The sequence below is a fragment of the Phascolarctos cinereus genome, unplaced genomic scaffold (genome assembly GCF_003287225.1).
Source record: "Phascolarctos cinereus isolate Bilbo 61053 unplaced genomic scaffold, phaCin_HiC Scaffold_1;HRSCAF=81, whole genome shotgun sequence".
Classification (NCBI taxonomy): domain Eukaryota; kingdom Metazoa; phylum Chordata; class Mammalia; order Diprotodontia; family Phascolarctidae; genus Phascolarctos; species Phascolarctos cinereus.
This window is the reverse complement of record NW_027555514.1, coordinates 276,001,575-276,018,505: the sequence shown is the minus strand read 5'-3', so window position 1 is coordinate 276,018,505 and position 16,931 is coordinate 276,001,575. Positions and strand designations below refer to the sequence as shown.

The window sequence follows — 16,931 nt, the reverse complement described above, 5'->3', positions numbered from 1 at the left end:
TGGAGGAAAAAAGAAAACCTCCACATGGCAGGGCCTCGCTTATACAGAGGTTATTTTTCTGGATATCTCAACTCTTAAGTAAAGAAATAAAAAAAGGCCTCTGAGCATCCAGAAGAGAGTTCACAAAGTTCATGCCCTTTATTCAAAGGGGACCCCTTCAGGCCTTCATTCAGAGCCTATTCATTTTTATTTTAGAAGCAGTTATAACAAGCTTGACTAGCTGGTCAATGAAAAAGGAAGAGGAGGAACAGGTGATTCTAGGAGCAAACACAGTGAAGATGACAAGGGAAAGCTACTAGCCTTATAGGAGGGAAGAGAAAGAAAAACTATAAAAATCAGAGACATGAAAAAAGCGTGCAATCTGCAGCCAGTGAGTGTAGAAGCCAAGACCCCTACACACTTTAGTAGAGCCCAAGAGTGGGCAATATTGGATGGCCACAATGATGAGACTCTGTCAGCAATAAATGGTTAAGGTGAATTCATTATACTCTGCTTAATAAGGCAGGGAAGCAGCTAATACATTTCCCACTTGTGTGGAAAACCTTATTCCCCAAAGATGTTAGATAAATGGGGCTGTTGCCTTAAGAAATCCAAGGAAACAAGTTGGGGTAGAGGTGGGGGGAGATGTGAAATTAAGGCAAAGCTTATACCCTTGCTGCTAAATGGGATTTAGAAATGAACATACTAGAACTTCATGTGAAAATGCATTGTAATGGGAACTGAGCAGGACACGATGCCAACTCAAACAGGCCTAACCAACTCTGCGGTCTTCCTTCTCCTTAAATTGTAACCATTCCTTTTTAAAAAAAAAATAAACACAAAAACTGTTTTAAAAAGAAGTGGATTATAAAAGTGAAACCCATTAAAGAGAAAGAAGAAAGAGTCTAGGAAAAGAAGTTTAGAGCCCAGAAGGAGACTTAAGAGATCATTCAGCCCAACCCTCCTGTTTTATAGAGATGGGGAAGCTGAGGCCCAGAGAGCAATAATGGCTTTCCCAATGGCACATGAGTTGAAGATCCAGGGCTTGATCCTAAGCCTTCCGACTGGCAGACCAGTGGTCTTTCCATTACCAGCTGCTTCCCAGAGAAGGCGGTGCCTGAACCAAAGGAGGTCCCTTTGACCTTCAGCATCTCACCCCCTCAGCCTTTTATTAAACAAAGCCCATCAAAACAGAGGGGAACCCAGCCTGACAAGGCCATCTTCAGTCAAATAATTTGTCCAGCAGATCCGAGCTAGAGGAGCCGAGGGTGGCTTTTTAACCAGCTCCTTGTGGTCTAATGGCAGCACATTACTATCCCTTTTCTCTGTGCTTTTATGTTAGACAGTATTGGAACTGGATGGCTGCAAGTCTAGGGATGGAGAAATGGACCTTTCTTCTTAAAAATCATCAGATCTGGCATAGGGAGCTGCTAGGAAAGAAACTCCCTGTACGAAAGCAGGTCAGCACCCTCTTGAAAATGTTTAGCCTTAGAGACTTGCCTGGACCACTGAGTCACATGGGTCTTGCCTGGGTCACAATGACAGTCTGTGACTCCCAAGTCATCACTCAAACTTGGGTCTTCCTGTCTTTGAAGCCAGCTCTCTAGCAACTAGTCTCTGCTGTTTCTCATCACTCCTGATTCTGTCTCTGGAACTAACCAGCTGTCACTAACTTGGGATGTTAAGCCCCATCCCCCAAGCCTCCATTTCCTCATCTTTAATGTTTTCATCTAGGAAATTCTAAGATGCCAGGATGTCATCATACCATCTAACTTCGGGATGCTGGAAAAATCAGTGTCTGTGCCTTTACTGATCTGTAAAATGAGTCAGGTCCCTAAAATGTCTTCCAGGTCTCTCTCTCAGAAATTCATTAATTAGTTGGGATTTTACAGGGCAGTATATATGAGGATGGGAAAGGGAAGGGAAGGTGGGACACGTGGGCAAGGCAAGCCAATATTAGGCTAGATTCTCTGTCTTTAGAGAATGTGCCTTCTTCTGACCAAAGAGGGGGAGAAGCAGGTTGGGGGGAGCCACTGAGCAGCCTTCAAGTACTGGTTTTCTGCCACCAAACAGCTCCCAGACTTGGTCCAGCTCTCTCCTGCCAACCCCTGGTAGAACACGTGAGCTTCTTGAGACTAAAGACTGTTGTTTTTTCTTGGTATCTAGGGCTTAGAACCTTGCCTGGAACAGAATGAAGACTTAGCAAAATGCTCTCTGACTAACTCTATTAAGCTTCTGTTTTCTCACCTATAAATGAGAAAGGGTACCTGCAGAACTCTCAATGAAATGTAAGCTTCCTGAGGGCAAGGATTGTATTTTGGCCCTTCTTTGTCACTTCCCCCCAGTCCTCTCCTGGAAGCCAGCACAGTGCAGGCACATAGTAAGCTGGCTTACTACATACATACACATGCTTGTTTTCAAACTCTGGAAATGTCCCCTCTACTTTGAAGAGTATTCTGAGGTCCTGGAGCCCCCCCCCCACCTTGCTGGGCACCAATACTTCCAGGCTCTGTCTCTTACACTCATGGGAGTTGGGGGGGGGGGGGTTCTGCTGCACTAGGGCCCATCACTTGTAGCAGCCTCCAGGGTAAACATGCAGCAACATGAATGAAATCTGTCCAGAAAGACAGCATTTCAGTCCCCACCAGGCAACCTCTGGCCAAACCACTGAATATGTAACAAAGTTTTCTTTCGTTTGGGGAGTCTCTGGTTACGCTTACACCATTTCCTGTGGAAAATTGAAGCTTTGAAGTATCTCTAGCTCAGGCTTTCTGAGACGGGCAGGACGGCTGAGAGCTCTCTCGTTCTCTTTCTCTCTCTCTCTCTCTCTCTCTCTCTCTCTCTCTCTCTCTTCTTCTTCTTTCTCTCTTTCTCTCTCTCTCTCTCTCTCTCTCTCTTCTCTCTCTTCTCTCCTCTTCTCTCTCTCTCTCTCTCTCTCTCTCTCTCTCTCTCTCTCTCTCTCTCTCTCTCTCTCTCTCTCTCTCTCTCTCTCTCCCTCCCTCCTTTCTCTCATAAATAAGGTACCACTTCCCTCCCATCTCTATCTCCACATTTGTTGCTCATCACCCCCCACCAGGCTTGCAATGCCGATATAGGTCCTGCTGCTGGCTAGTCTTGAAAATAAAGGAGGTCAAGAGAGAACAGTTTCAGAACCTGCTGGAAAGAGTGGTTGGAGACGTAAGCCCTACCCCAGCCACACCTCTCCCCCCTCCCCAGTCCAGCCTCTCTCTTCTCTCCCCTCTTCCCACCCCAGGATCTTGGGGAGACAATCCTTTCACCAGAGTGAGCAATGCTGGAGTTACAGCCCCGGGACTGAAGTGAGTCAGGGGAGCACCTGGGGTGCTCTCACTTTCCAAGAGCTAATCCTATAAATATCCCCCAAATAAGGGGGGGGGGCATTGCCGATCTAGAAGTCCCTCACACACACCGTGGAGCTGTCTTCCTCTCCCTTCGGGCTCTGACTCCGCCCTGCTTGAAACCCCGACTGTCGCCCCCACCTCCTCCCAGCTCGTTGCCCGGAGAGAGAGTAAGAGGGGGTAAATAGGGCAACGATGCCACCTCCCTCATTCACGGTCAGCCTCCTTCTCCGGCCCCCCGGAATCTGTCAGCTTCAAGGTCAAAACGTCGCTTTGGGCACAAGGGTGGCGAGTCAGGGGAGGGAATGGGGGAGCAAATATCTGCCGCAAAGTCCCAAACCTGTCAAAATATGTGGCAGGCCCCGGCCCCGCTGGACAGTAGCCCGGAGCCCGGAGGCCGGAGGCCGGAGGCCGGGGAGCTCTACAGCCCGCCCGCTGGGGCTCCACCGAGGTTCCCGAGGGGGCGTGACCGCACTCCCTGGTATCTCGGCGCTCCGACCCCGGAAGGCGCGCAACCTATGCGGGTGTAGACCTCAAGAAAGGGAGGGTAAGAGACCTGTTCGTAAGCTGCTTTTCTTTTCTCAGCCAAGGTGCCTACGACTCCTGCAGGGACCCGGCTGTCCAGAGAAAGGGAAGGGAGGTGGCAGGGTTGCCCCTGGGCACTCACCGTGGGCATTCTTCCCGCAGATGAGATGCTGGTAGGGCTGCAGTAGCCCCCAGAGCTCCGAGTCGTTGTTGACTGTCTGCTCCAGGGATTCCACGGTGAACTTGGGAGGCTCCGGGGGGGCATGGTGGTGGTGCTGCGGCTGGTGGTAGTGGTGGTGGTGATGGTGGTGGATGTGGTGGTGGCCGGCGGCGGCCGCGGCTGCGGCCGCCTGGGCAGTGGCGCCAGCTGCGGGGGGCGCGCAGCAGCTGCTGCTGCCCCCGCTAGTGCTGCTCCCAGCACTGCAGCCCCCTCCCGCCCCTGGCCCGGGCCCGGTCCCCGCTCCTGCTCCGGCCTCCCGCTCCCGCTCCCGCTCCGCCGGAACGCGGGGCGGCAGCGGGGGCAGCGGGGGCAGCGGGGAAGGGGGAGGGGGCGGTGGCGGCGGGGGCAGCGCCCCGGGTGGCGGCGGCGGCGGCGGTGGCTGGGCCGGGGCCGGGCCAGGGGCCAGGGCCAGGGGGGGCTGCAGCGGCCCGGCGGCCAGCACCCGGCCGTAGATGTCCCGGAAGAGGCTCTCCATGCAGGCGGTCAGGTAGATGGCTGCGTGCTCGTGGATGCGCAGCGCCACGCGGCTGTCCACCATCCAGCGGTACACCTTGCCCACGGAGAAGGTGAGCCCGCAGCGGGCCGACTTGCCGCGGCCGAAGCGGTCGCCGCCGGCGCTGCTCATGTTATAGAGGGAGAGCGCGGCGAGCGCGGCGGCGGTGCAGTGCGCCGCCAGGCTCCAGGACAGCACAATCTCCATGGCGCTCTGGACCTCGTGCTTGGTGCACTTGGCGAAGCGCAGGCTCAGCCGCTGCGCCTCCTTAGCGATCCGCACCAGCGCCCGGCTCACCAGCGCGGAGAGGCGGGCCAGGGCATCCTTGGGCAGGCCCGGGCCCGCCGCGGGCGCCGGAAGGCAGGCGGACGCCAAGCCGGCCCGCGGCTCCCGGGGGCGCAGCAGCAGCAGCGCCTCCAGCTCGGGCAGGGTCCAAGGCACGTCCTCGAGGTCGGGCAGCAGCCTGGAGCAGTGCTGGCCCGCGCAGTCCAGCGCCTCGGAGTCTTCCACCAGGGCAGTGTTGACAGTGTCAAAGCTGTTGTGTCTGCTGTGCATGGAGTCAGCTAGATGTGGCCAGCAGCTCCCTCCATAAGGGTACGAGGACGACGCCGGGTGTGAATCGGAGCAGCACAACGACAAGTTGGAGGAGCGGACCGAGTCCGCCGCGCCACCATAACCCGAGTCCAGGGTCAGATCTTCCAGCGTCCTGACCACGCTCTTACCTCTGCTGGCCATCGCGGCTGCACTTCATGCTGCTCCGACGAGAAACCAACCAGGGCAGGGGGAGCCAGAAAAAGAAAGGCAGCGCGTGAGGAGGGCAGCAAGAGCGCGAGAAGGGGGTGGGGGTAGGCAGGGAAGCCCGGCCCGCAGCCGCCGCCGCCGCTGAGGCTCACTTTTCCCCCGCTGCAGAACTAACCAAGTGTTACTACTTTCCGCTTTCCTGGGCCGCCGCCTCCTTTTGCGCACGTAGAGAAGACCCCCCAGTCATCTTCCGCGGCACCGGAGCCAAAGCGAGATCAGAGGCGTATGAGAGCAGCCCGGGTTGGGGGGTGGGGGGTGCGAATCACACGCAGTTACTTCCTAGCTTCCAAAAAAAAAAAACCGAAAGAAGAAAGAAAACGAAAAGTCTTTTGCGCGTTCCTTCTTGGGCCCGAGACCGGGCTCGACTCAGCCGGCTCAGCCACGGGAAGCCAGGCGGCGGCCCCAAACAGACGACGACAGCAGCAGCAGCCAGACGCCACGGCCGCCGCTGCAGCACCTCCGGCCGGCCCGCCTGCCTGCCCGCCCCGCGCAGTCTCGCAGCCCGAGCTCCGCACTGCACAGGAGCGGGGAAAGCAGCAGCGGCAGCAGCAGCCAGCCACCCTCTGTCTACAGCACCCGCAAGAGCGAGCCAGCCAGCTGGGGAAGGACGTGTGTAAAGGAGGGCGGCGGAAAGAGCCAATGGGATGGGAGCATGTTAATGAGCTACCTCTCTTCCTCCTTTCCCCCTTTTCTCCCCCCTCCTCTTTTTCGTCAGTTTCTTCGCCACCATCTGCACCTACCACCACCAGTCCTCTCTCCTTCCTCCCCTACCCCTCCATCCAAGCCGCAGGAAGAAGGGAGCTTAGGGATAGGTGGTATTAGGCACCAGTACCGTGGTCCTGAATGTGCAGTGGCTGCTGCCTATTTGGTCTGAGACTGATTGACACGCCATCCTCCGGTTAGAGTAGACAGAGCAGAGGACGCAGGCACTCTAGCCTTCATCGCTTGCCTGTCTGGCTTTCAGGGTCTCTTCTCTGTCTGCCTGTCTGCTCCTTACCCTTCCTTTGCACTGCCTCTGCCTTTACCTCCGCCTCGGTGGTTTTGAACTTTGCCTCTCACCAGCTAGGAGGCTCATTTCTCCTCTCCCCTTCTTTGCCCCTTTCGGGGATTCAAGGCAAACAACTGCGTTCCAGGAATAGGGAGGCTAATTCAGGCGCAGGGCTTAGTCCATCGGGGAAAAGAAATCGGAAACCCTGGCGAACTGAGTTAGGTCTGCAAGAGCAGCAGCTGCGAAGGAATCTCTTAGTAATCCCTGCGGAGGAACGCCAGCCCACGAGCATCCCAGCGATTGTTTCCAGGCACCTTTCAGGTGGTAGTCACAGGAGAGGAGGCCGCTGGCATATTGGACATGCTTTGATATGTGGCACCTTCTTGGGGCTGAGCAGGAAGCAATGGGCCCAAATCAGCTTGTTAAACCATCACCCCAGAGACCCCACTTTCTTCATGCTCACTTGGCAGCTTAAAAAAAAATCTTCCTTTAAGAATAAAAACTCCTTACATATGTTCATACACGTTCTTAGGTATTACCATTGATGTTAAAAAAAACAACAACCAGGCTAACTTTCGACATCGACACAAGGGGTTTTTATGTTAATGAAGGGGGTGGTGAGCAGTAAGGGATGTTAAGAGGCCTCTTTTACAAATGGGAAAACTGAGGCCCAGAGAAATTAAATAGCTTGCCCAATAAGTATCAGAAGTGAAATTAAAACCCAGGTTCTGCAACTCGACCTGTGTACCACACTTCCTCTTGGTATTCCTCCTTTGAAAAGTCCCTCCAGATATTAAGAGTAACCACACTTCTGCAACTATATAAGTAATTTTAGAAAGTTACCTCGAAGCCAGTGATTGACCCATATTAGTATGAGAATATATCAGAGGCAAGATCTGAACAAAGGTGTTTATGACTCCTGGCCCATTATTGTTCAGTCGTTTCCAACTCCTCGTGACTCCATTTGGGATTTTCTTGACAAGAGATACTAGAGTGGTTTGCCATGTCTTTCTCCAGTTCATTTTACAGATGAGGAAACTGAGGCAAACAGGATGAAGTGATTTGACCAGGGTCACAGAACTAGTTAGTAAGTGTCTGAGGTCAGATTTGAACTTAGCAAGATGAGTCTTCCTGATTCCAGGACTGGTGCTTTATGCACTATGGCTCCCCCTAGCTGCCCCATACTATTTTGTTGGTGTTCAGTCTGTCCAACTCTGTGACAGTTAGTCCACAGGGTTTTCTTGTCAAGAATACTGGAGTGGTTTGCCATTTCTTTCTTCAGTCCCATTCTCTCTCTCTCTCTCTCTCTCTCTCTCTCTCTCTCTCTCTCTCTCTCTCTCTCTCTCTCTCCCTCTCTCTCTCTCTCTCTCTCTCTCTCTCTCTCTCTCTCTCTCTCTCTCCACACACACACACACACACACACACTCCACCTTAGTAAATATCCATTTCTAAAAACTGATTTGGCTTAGATGGTTCATTGATATCACCCGATAATCAATAAGGGAAGCACCTTGGTGGGGGCTCATGAGCTGTAATAATAGAAAGAAATTCCACAGTCTCTAATGCTTTACCTCTAGAACAAGACTTTCTAGCATGAGTAAGAATTAGGAAACTTCATAAGTTGGAAGTACCATCCACCCCTTCAGCTTTTCCCTCTAATTGGCTGGTTCCTCTCAGAAAATCCATTTTAAGGAGGAAGCCCAGGCCAGCCAAATCTTCATTCTTCTCCAGGCTATACTCCTAACTGTGCTAGACTTTCTCTACAATGTGCCTGGCACCTTCATCTCTCTCCCCACCCTCCCTTCCTTTTCATCTTTCTTTTATGTATTATCTTTCTCCATTGGAATGTTAGCTCCTTGAGGGCAAGGACTGTCTTTCCTTCTGCTTATATGGGTATCCCCAGTTCTTACTACAGTGTCTGGCACATAGCAAGGACTTAATAATTGCATCTTGACTTGAGTTAATGTTGAAATAGCCCCACAGCATTTGCTACACAAGTAACTAGAGGGGGAAACAATGCACAGTGACTCAGATTGGTTCAAGAAAAGTGCTGTGTGACATCTGATGGAAGAACGAAAAATTCACTTAAGGAAATGAAAGGTCCTGGTTCAGTCATTTGGCCTTGGTTTCTGTAAAGTGTGGGGGTTGGACTTCAAAATCTTTGCTTCTATGAATTCAACAGAGCTGGGGAAAAGGGAGGGCAATCCAGGAATCTGAAACAGCACAGGCAAATGCATGTAGATGGAAAATGTAAGGGGATGGTAAGAGGGCCCCAAAATCTGGGCCAGTGTCCAAGGCGTGAAGTAGTTAGATGAGTAGGAACAGAATTAGAGGGAGCACGCACATCACCTTTGTCTGGTCTTTGCTCACTCAGAATTCAACCATGGGCCCTTCACTCTTTGCACGCCTGCCTAACTCTTCTTGTGGAAACTCCCAGCAGGAACATGCGAATTCTCCTGCCAATCCATTTCTCCTTGTTTGCCTTGGCCTCTAAATTGGTTTTCAGGAGCTGGAAAAGAAAAGCTGACAACTGTAATTTGGATTCATCACCATCACCCTTTCATGCTGAACCCTCCTTCCTTCTCGGCAGGAGGCTGAGGCTGAAGGCAAGTTGGTCTTTAGGAGGAGGGGAGGGGAGAGGGGTTCTGGAACCACCCATAGTCCACAGTGCTCTCCTCCAAATTCAGAGTAGTCTGGTGGCATATACCAACAGCCCCTGAATCTAAAGCTAGGAAGGACCTCGGGAGCCATGCAGTCTTTCCTTTTACAGCTGAGGAAACTGAGTCAACAGGAAACTAGATTATAGGATCATAGGTTTAGGAAATGAAGAAAGAAGAGGAAGAGATGTTTCAAAATATGTTTCATCATGAAAATCACCTAGAACAGCCAAATTGGAAGAGATCCAGGGGTCACCTAATCCAACCTGTGTGACAACAGAAATCCCCTTTACAACATCCCTGACAGGCCTCTCCTTGAGCACCTCTGGAGTGAGGAGGAACCTATTACTTCCCAATGCAACCTATTTCTCTTTGAGATTGCTTTCACTGTTTCTGTAACTGCAAAATCTGGCTCTCTGATATTTCCATCCACGACTCCCAGTTTTCCCTTCTGGGATCAAGAAGAAAAAAGTCTAATCTTCTCCATAAGAGAACCTTTCAATGATCACATCAAGTCAAAAATTATCTATTGAGCCCTTATTAAGCAGCAGGCACTGTGTTGAGAGCTGGGGGATGTGAAGAAGGGCAAAGGAACTCCCCCTGTCCTCAAGGAGCTAGCTCACATTTTATTTTCCATAACATTCCCCCATTTTACAGGTGAGAAAGCTAAGACTCAAGAGAGTCAGTCAACAATCGTTTATTGAAGCTGACTGTGTCAGGCACGGGGAGGAGAAGTTAGAGATACAAAATAGGCATCTCTTTCTTTGTCCTGCCCTCAAGGAGCTTACATTCTAATAGGAGGAGACAACATCTAAACAAGTTGGTAGATGCCATTTAAGCTGGAAGGCACTCTAAGAGGAGGAGGCAGTCCTAGCTGGGAGTGGGGTGGGGATTGGGGGTGGGCGAGGCAGAAAAGACCTCCTGGCTATCCCAGGTGAGGTTTAAATTATTCAGAAACTAACTGAAGGTGGTGACTGGCCTGGCATTCCAGGTGTGGAGGACAGCTCAAGGCAAGAAAAAGACGATATTACAGGATTTTATACCTGAAAGGGGCCTTAGAGACCCTCTGGCCAACCCCATTCATTTTATCCAACAGAACATGAATATTATTTGCCCATACACATGGGGAGCAGAGCTTGGTGTTAAACCGAGGCATTCACACCCAAATCTAGTCTCCTCAAATTCCAGATGAGGAAACAGAAGCCCAGAGATGTTAAGTGACTTGCCCAAAGGGCAACAGCTCCTAAGTGACAGTGGTAGGATTTGAACCCAGGGCATCTGACTCCAAATCCTGCTTCCTCTTGGGTCCCTTCCCATTCCAAATGTAATCCTGATCTATTTCTACACTTTTCACAAGACAGGTGCACATTTTTTCTCCCATTTCCTTTTGACGTAGAGGACTAAACATGAGATGTGTAAGACACAATTAAGACAAAAACCCCATTTCATTCTTTTTCCTGGAAAGCCAAGGAGGTGGGGGTAGGGGAATCTGTGGAGGAAAATCCAGTCTGAGAATTCATTTCAATGTGAAGGACCTTTTCAAGGCTTTATGTGCTCCAATGGTCCTTTAAAGATTTTAAATGCAATCCCAGCTAAGTGTTACAGGCCCACTTTCAATACCTCTCATGTCCCCTTCCCCCAAGAACATTCCTTCCCTTCTGGGTTGATTGTGGGTTTCAGCCAGGCTCTGATTGTCTCGTTCCAGACTCCATTCTATACTGTCTTTGCTGTTGCCCAAATATTGTGGCTGAAGCAATTACTCACAAAACCAAGCAATTAGTTAAATCTCCAAATGTGGCATAGGAGAAGGAGGTTGGGGGTGTGGGTCTAGGGGAAAGGGATACGGTCATGCTGCTGCTCAAAGCAACCTCAGGAGAGCAAAAGGCTCTCAGAGGCAGGGGAAGGAAGTCTTTCTCCACACTGGAGTTTATCCTTAACAAAAGATAAGGGGCATTCTCTCTTGGCTGTTCCACTCTCGGTTTGACAAGGGGAAAGGCCTTGGGCCTTTTTCCCACTGAGGCTGGTATATGTCTCTGTGAAATGAGTCTGGGTACAGACTTCATTCTTTTCCAGATTTGGAAACTCAGACTTAGTGAGTTTTGCAGCCAGCTCAGCTCTGATGCTTCATGGAACAAGGAGAGTCAGTCGTGAGGCATCTGGGGGTGGTGCAGGTGGGGCAAATGCAGGGTAGAAACGGGGCTAAGTGGGAGCCCACTTACCCCAGAGACTGAGGCAGTATACAGGTAAGGGGCGGGGGGAAGTTTTGTAGTTTCATTCTGGCTTGTTTCTTTGAGGTAAAAACTTTCTCTAAAAATGGTAAGGGAAAACAACATTGTGGAAAGGAAACTCCTCACATGGGAAAAGTGGGGGGGCTATGAGTGTGACCTACTATATGGACTCTCTGACACATAGAATATGTCCCTCCATTTTACTTAGCTGTTTTTATTTTTTATTTCCCTTTTTTCCCCTTCTTCCTTATGAGAGAGGAAGAGGTAGAGACTTTGAGGATACTATTAAAACAAAAGTCATCAGTACAATATTTTTGGAAAGGTGAGGGGGCTCTTTCTGAAATTTTTGCAGCAGGCCCAAAGGGTACATCTACCTCTTGGATTCAGGAGCCGGCCCTGGACAAAGCCAGAATTTCAGAATGTCAGAGTTGAAGGAGACCTCAAAAGCCACCTGGATGGTCTAACTCATACCTGAGAGAGGATCCCTTCCATAACAGACACTCCTGACAAAAGGTGTCTGCTTAAAGGCCTGCAAGGATGGGGGGGGGATATGACCCTTTGTGACCACCTATGCCACTTTCGGACAGCTGTGGTTGTTAGGAAAGGGGCAGCTAGGTGGTGCCATAGTATGTAGAGGGTTGGAGTCAGAAAGACCGGAATTCAAATTCAACCTCAGACATTTACTAGCTGTGTGACCCTGGGCAAGTCACTTCACCCTGTTTGCCTCAGTTTCCTCATCTGTAAAATGAGCTGGAGAAGGAAATGGCAAACCCCTCCAGGAGCTCTACCAAGAAAACCCCAATGAGAAGACGCTCACTGCTGAAATGACTTGACAACAACAATTGTTAGAAAAGCTTCCCCCCAACCCTCCCGCCATAGCAAGACTACACTGGCCTCTTTGAAACATTCCCCTCTGTTCCTAGTTCTGCCCCTTGGGTTCAAGCAGAGCAAAACCTAGTCTTCATCTATTTGGCCGCCTTTCAAATTGTTAAAGGCGTCTATGGAGTCCCATCCCCAAAGCATGCCCAAGTCTGCTTCTCTCCAGAGTAAAAATTCCTTCAACTTGTCTTCATCCAGGATCGTCCTTAGCCTCTGGGGATCATTGCATCCTAGATTAGAGCTGGCTAGGGGCCATCTAGTCCAGCTCCCAGACAGGAAACCATCACCATCAGACAAAATATTTGTAAAGCACTTAGCACAGTGCCTAGCACATAGTAGGTGCTTAATAAATGCTTGCTCCCTTCCCGCCTCCCATCACAGGATCCTAGATGTAGATCTGGGAGGGGCCTCAGGGTCCGATCTAGTCCAATCATCTCATTATACAGATGAGGAAACTGAGTCTCCAAGAGAAGGCAGATGATTCTCCCAAGGTTGTACAAGTATGGTGACCCTGCCTTCTTGCGCCACATGATCTTGAAGTCCCTGTCCTGCTGTAGGGCTAACATCCTACGAGCCTGGTCACCTTCCTCAGGAGGCTCTCTACCTTATCAAGGCCAACTTGGTTGAAGCAAGTATCATTAACCTGTTTTGCTGCACAAACTCACATTCTTGTAAAAGTCAATTCAACAGGCAGTTTTTAAGTGTCTTCCATGTGCCTAGCTAGGCACTACAAAATACGAAACAAAAAAAAAAATAAGCTATCCCTGCCCTCAAGGAGCTTGTATTCCATTGTGGAGAGATTTCAATTCAGTGAGAGCTCAATTTTGTTCTAGGAGCCTTGGAAGATCAAAGAATCTCAAAAATGAAAAGAGCCCGAGATCACCTCGTGATCTTGGTCTGGTCTGGTCTTCTGGTCTGCCAATCAAGAGACGTGGATTTGTTCTAACTCAGTCTCTGCCCACAAACGCCTTCGGTACAATGCAGGGTCTTTCCAGTTCAATCAGGGACTGGAACGGAACTCAGGTGGCCCCTATCCTCAGTCAGCTCATGGTGTCAATGGAGAAGCAGCATGTATACAACTTTCCTCAACTGCAAAATGGTTAGTAATAATAGCACCTACTTCACGGGGTCATTGTGGGTCTTGAATGGCATAATAGTTGCAAAGCACAGTTCCTGGCATGTAGTAAGTACTTAATAAATGCTTCTTCCCTTCATAAAGACATCAGATACTCATTCTGTACTTGGTTCAGGAATCAGGTTCCCAGATCTGGATGTGTTATTACATCAGGACAATCTATGAACCTACAGAAAGGGGGTCTATTCCACTTTTACGCTTGGTGTCAAGGAAAAAACGTCCTGACAGTTAGAGCTATTCTCAAGTGGAATTGGTGGCCTTGGGAGGTACTGGCCTCCTCCTCCTTGGAAGGGGAAGTAGCTACCTGTAGAGAGAATTGTTGGTCAGATCCTAGTTGGATTAGGCGGGCTCTTAAGAACCTACCAATGTTGAGATTCTGTGAGTCACTGCCATCCATCAAACAATAGTGCTCTTCAGGGTCAAAGATGGTGCTATTGTGGCCTCAGGCACTTGACACTTGCTAGCTGTGTGACCCTGGGCAAGTCACTTAACCCTGATTGCCTCACAAAACAAAACCACAAAAAAAAAGAGTTAAAAAAAAAGATGGCGCTATTGGCATCAAGAGCATGAATCCCATTGAGTTGTCAGAGACTTCCTAGCTGTGTGACCCTGGGCAAGTCACTTAACCTCTCAACCTCAGTCTCCCCATTTGTAAAATGAGAATAATGATGGCACCTGACTCAAAGGGTTGCTTTGAGTATCAAATGAGATCATGTATGGAAAGCATCATTATTATTAATGAAGTTTTCCCAACCAAGTGGGGATTATAGTTTTAGAGCTGGGAATAGAGTTTATCACACCCAACTGCTTCATTTTTCAGATGAGGAAACTGAGGTCCAGAGAGTTGAGTAACTTTGTAGAATCATCGATTCTGATCTGAAAGGGGGCTTGAGGTCACCTACTCCAATACCCTCATTTTTAAGATGATAATATTGAGATGAGGGATAGGGGTACCAAGTAACTCAGTCACGGTCACACAGTTTTCCCTTCTACTGACATAGCCTTCAGAGAACTCAGGCTCCCCTCCATACCAGGATGAGACATCAGAGGAAGAATTTATCAAATAGAGATAACCATTACAAAGCACGTGTGAGTACCATGGGTGTTACCCTGGGCAACAGACAACTTGAAAGCTGGTGTGTTTTGTTTGCTTGTTTGCTCTTTCCACATTTATTTATTTATCTAAATCCAGCCTGGATCAAAAGAACGATAATTAAAGAAGTGGGTACCCAAAGCAGTGGCCAGCGTGGGGAGAGAACTGCATGCCTTAGACAAGTCGGGGAGTTTCATTATCACCTCATTTCAAAGGAAATAACTCCAGAGACAAGAAAGTAGTCTCATTTCTTTTCCCTTTTTTCTTTTTTTATTGACGTTCTCTTTTCAAAATTGGTATTGGTATCTTTTGTTTTGATATCACCTAAATTTCCTATAGCGTCCCTCCCTTCCTCCCTTCCCAGAGATCCATCTCATGGATGCTCTCTGTCTGTCTGTCTGTCTGTCTGTCTGTCTCTCTCTCTCTCTCTCTCTCTCTCTCTCTCTCTTTAATATTGCTGCCTCTTCCCAATGACTTCCCTATGCCTTTCTCATCCTATTCCTATGGAATCTTAACTTGTAATGAAGTCAAGCAATAGAAATCAATACACTGGCCACATGTGACAGAAAAGAGCCATGGTTGCAGTGGAGAGAACATTGAATTTGGTGACAGGAAGCCCTGGGTTCAAATCCTACCTCAGGCACTAGCTGTGCAACCATGAACAAGTCACTTACCTACTCTGTGCCTCAGTTTCTTTATCTGCAAAACCAGGGGGCTAGCCTCCAAGGTCTCCTCCTAGCTCTAAAGCAATGGTCCTATGACTTTATCCTTCCACAACGACAGCCCGGTGCCCTCTGCTGGGCACTGAAAGGAGGCAGGAATCCTTGACCCTCCCTCCCAGGTTAGGCACTGTATCAATCAGAGTGGAGAAGCAGCATGGTTCATTGGATAAGGCACTGAATGTGGAGTCAATAACACTTGGGTCCGAATCACACCTAAGATCCTTACTAGTTGTATGACTCTGGGCTAATCACCTGATCTCTCTGTGCCTAAGTTTCCTCATCTGGATGAAAGCCTTGTGTGTGTGTGTGTGTGTGTGTGTGTGTGTGTGTGTGTGTGTGTGTGTGTGACAGAGAAAGAGAGAAAGATGACAGAGAAAGATAGACAGTGAGACAGAGAGACAGAGACACCAACATATATTCAAGACAGGTTCATGGTTACATTTAGGGCTACTGGTTGAGGGGGTTCTTTTTCTGCCTTGAATGGTACAAATACCATAGTTTTTTTTAAAAAAATACGGTAAATGATCACTCAGAATGCACTCAGTTTATCTTTACCCAGACACAAAATCCATTAGAAAAATGTTGTCAACAAATAAGTGAGATTTAAACAGGGTAAGACATTTACTAGTATGAATGCCAGTTTGCCAGCCATCAGTGAGACAGGAGAAAGGGAAGAAGAGGAGAGAGAGTGAATTCATCAAGTTCCAATGGGGTAGAAAATTCTGTGCCAGCAGATCACTCCCTTAGTGGGTCAATGAGCTAGCCAGAGCTTCAACCGCTCCTGATTATGTCCAGTTGGGGGGTAATGGTGCCCATCCCTTACTGGATATTGCCTGGCATGCACGTGCATCCTGGGGCTCCAAAGTTCCCAGACTTTCTCCCTCCCACTGGCATCTGCCTCCCGTGATCCTTTAGACCCTTCTTCTGGATGGGAAAAGCTCTGCTTCTCATTTAGTACCCTTGCTGACGAGGGGCTGTATTCAAAATGAGAGAAGTGGACGAGGTTACTCTTTCTAGCTCTAAGCATCTGATCCTCAGACCGAAGAGTCCTGATATCTTCAAACATTGTGTAAATGAAGGTTATTGTTTGAATCATTCTCCTTGTTCTACTGACATTGCTCAAAATTAGTTCATACATTGAGACTGGGGACTCTCAGAGGTTGTACCCAGATACAACACAGTGCCTAGAGTGTACATTGGGGCTATAGAATCACAGAATTATAGAGCCAGAGAGGAAGTTAGAGACCATGGAGTTCAACCTGTTTGCTTTATGCATGAGAGAACTGGGCCCAAAATAATATGTATTTTCTATCCGAACTCTCATGTGCATGTACGGATCTGGTAGTGCTGGGGATTTTGTTATGGCACCTAATGCTGCGCTATGAGGAAAAAAAAACTAGTTTTGAGAACCATTGATCTAGGTTTTTTTTCCTCCAACAATGCAAAAGTCACTGGAAGGACCCCTCCCTCTCCTCTCTTAAGCACCAGAAAACCATACTCTCAATTTTGTGATACAGTTTCAGCCTTGGGAAGCAGTCACTGTCACTGACAGTTCTGTCAAGCCTAGGTAATGATCAGTAATTCTCTCTAGGAGTACACAAACGGAAAAATAAAGGAAGAAGAGTAGAGGATGCAGAGCAGAAAAAATATCTTGTGAAAAAAAAATAAACACAGACTCAGACAGCCATTAGTGGGGGAATTGTGACTGCATGATAAAGACAGATACTGGCCTAACAATTCACACAACAAATACAAAGAGGATGAAGAACGTATATTGCCCAGATTGTGACATATAGATGGTAAGGTGGTTTATTGTTTTACTCCATCAGTGCATGTATGGTGGACAGATCAATAA

At 48.9% G+C, this 16,931-nt stretch overlaps 1 protein-coding gene across 1 annotated transcript in view; it reads right to left on the bottom strand.

Annotated features, from left to right (window-relative positions):
• Positions 1 to 5,977, bottom strand: part of ABTB3 (ankyrin repeat and BTB domain containing 3) — a 325,861-nt gene extending 319,884 nt beyond the window's left edge. Inside the window, 1 exon segment of the mRNA XM_020982442.2 lies at positions 4,003 to 5,977. Coding sequence (XP_020838101.1) covers positions 4,003 to 5,308 — 1,306 coding nt within the window. The 5' untranslated portion in view covers positions 5,309 to 5,977.
• Positions 5,978 to 16,931: the final 10,954 nt, after the last annotated feature.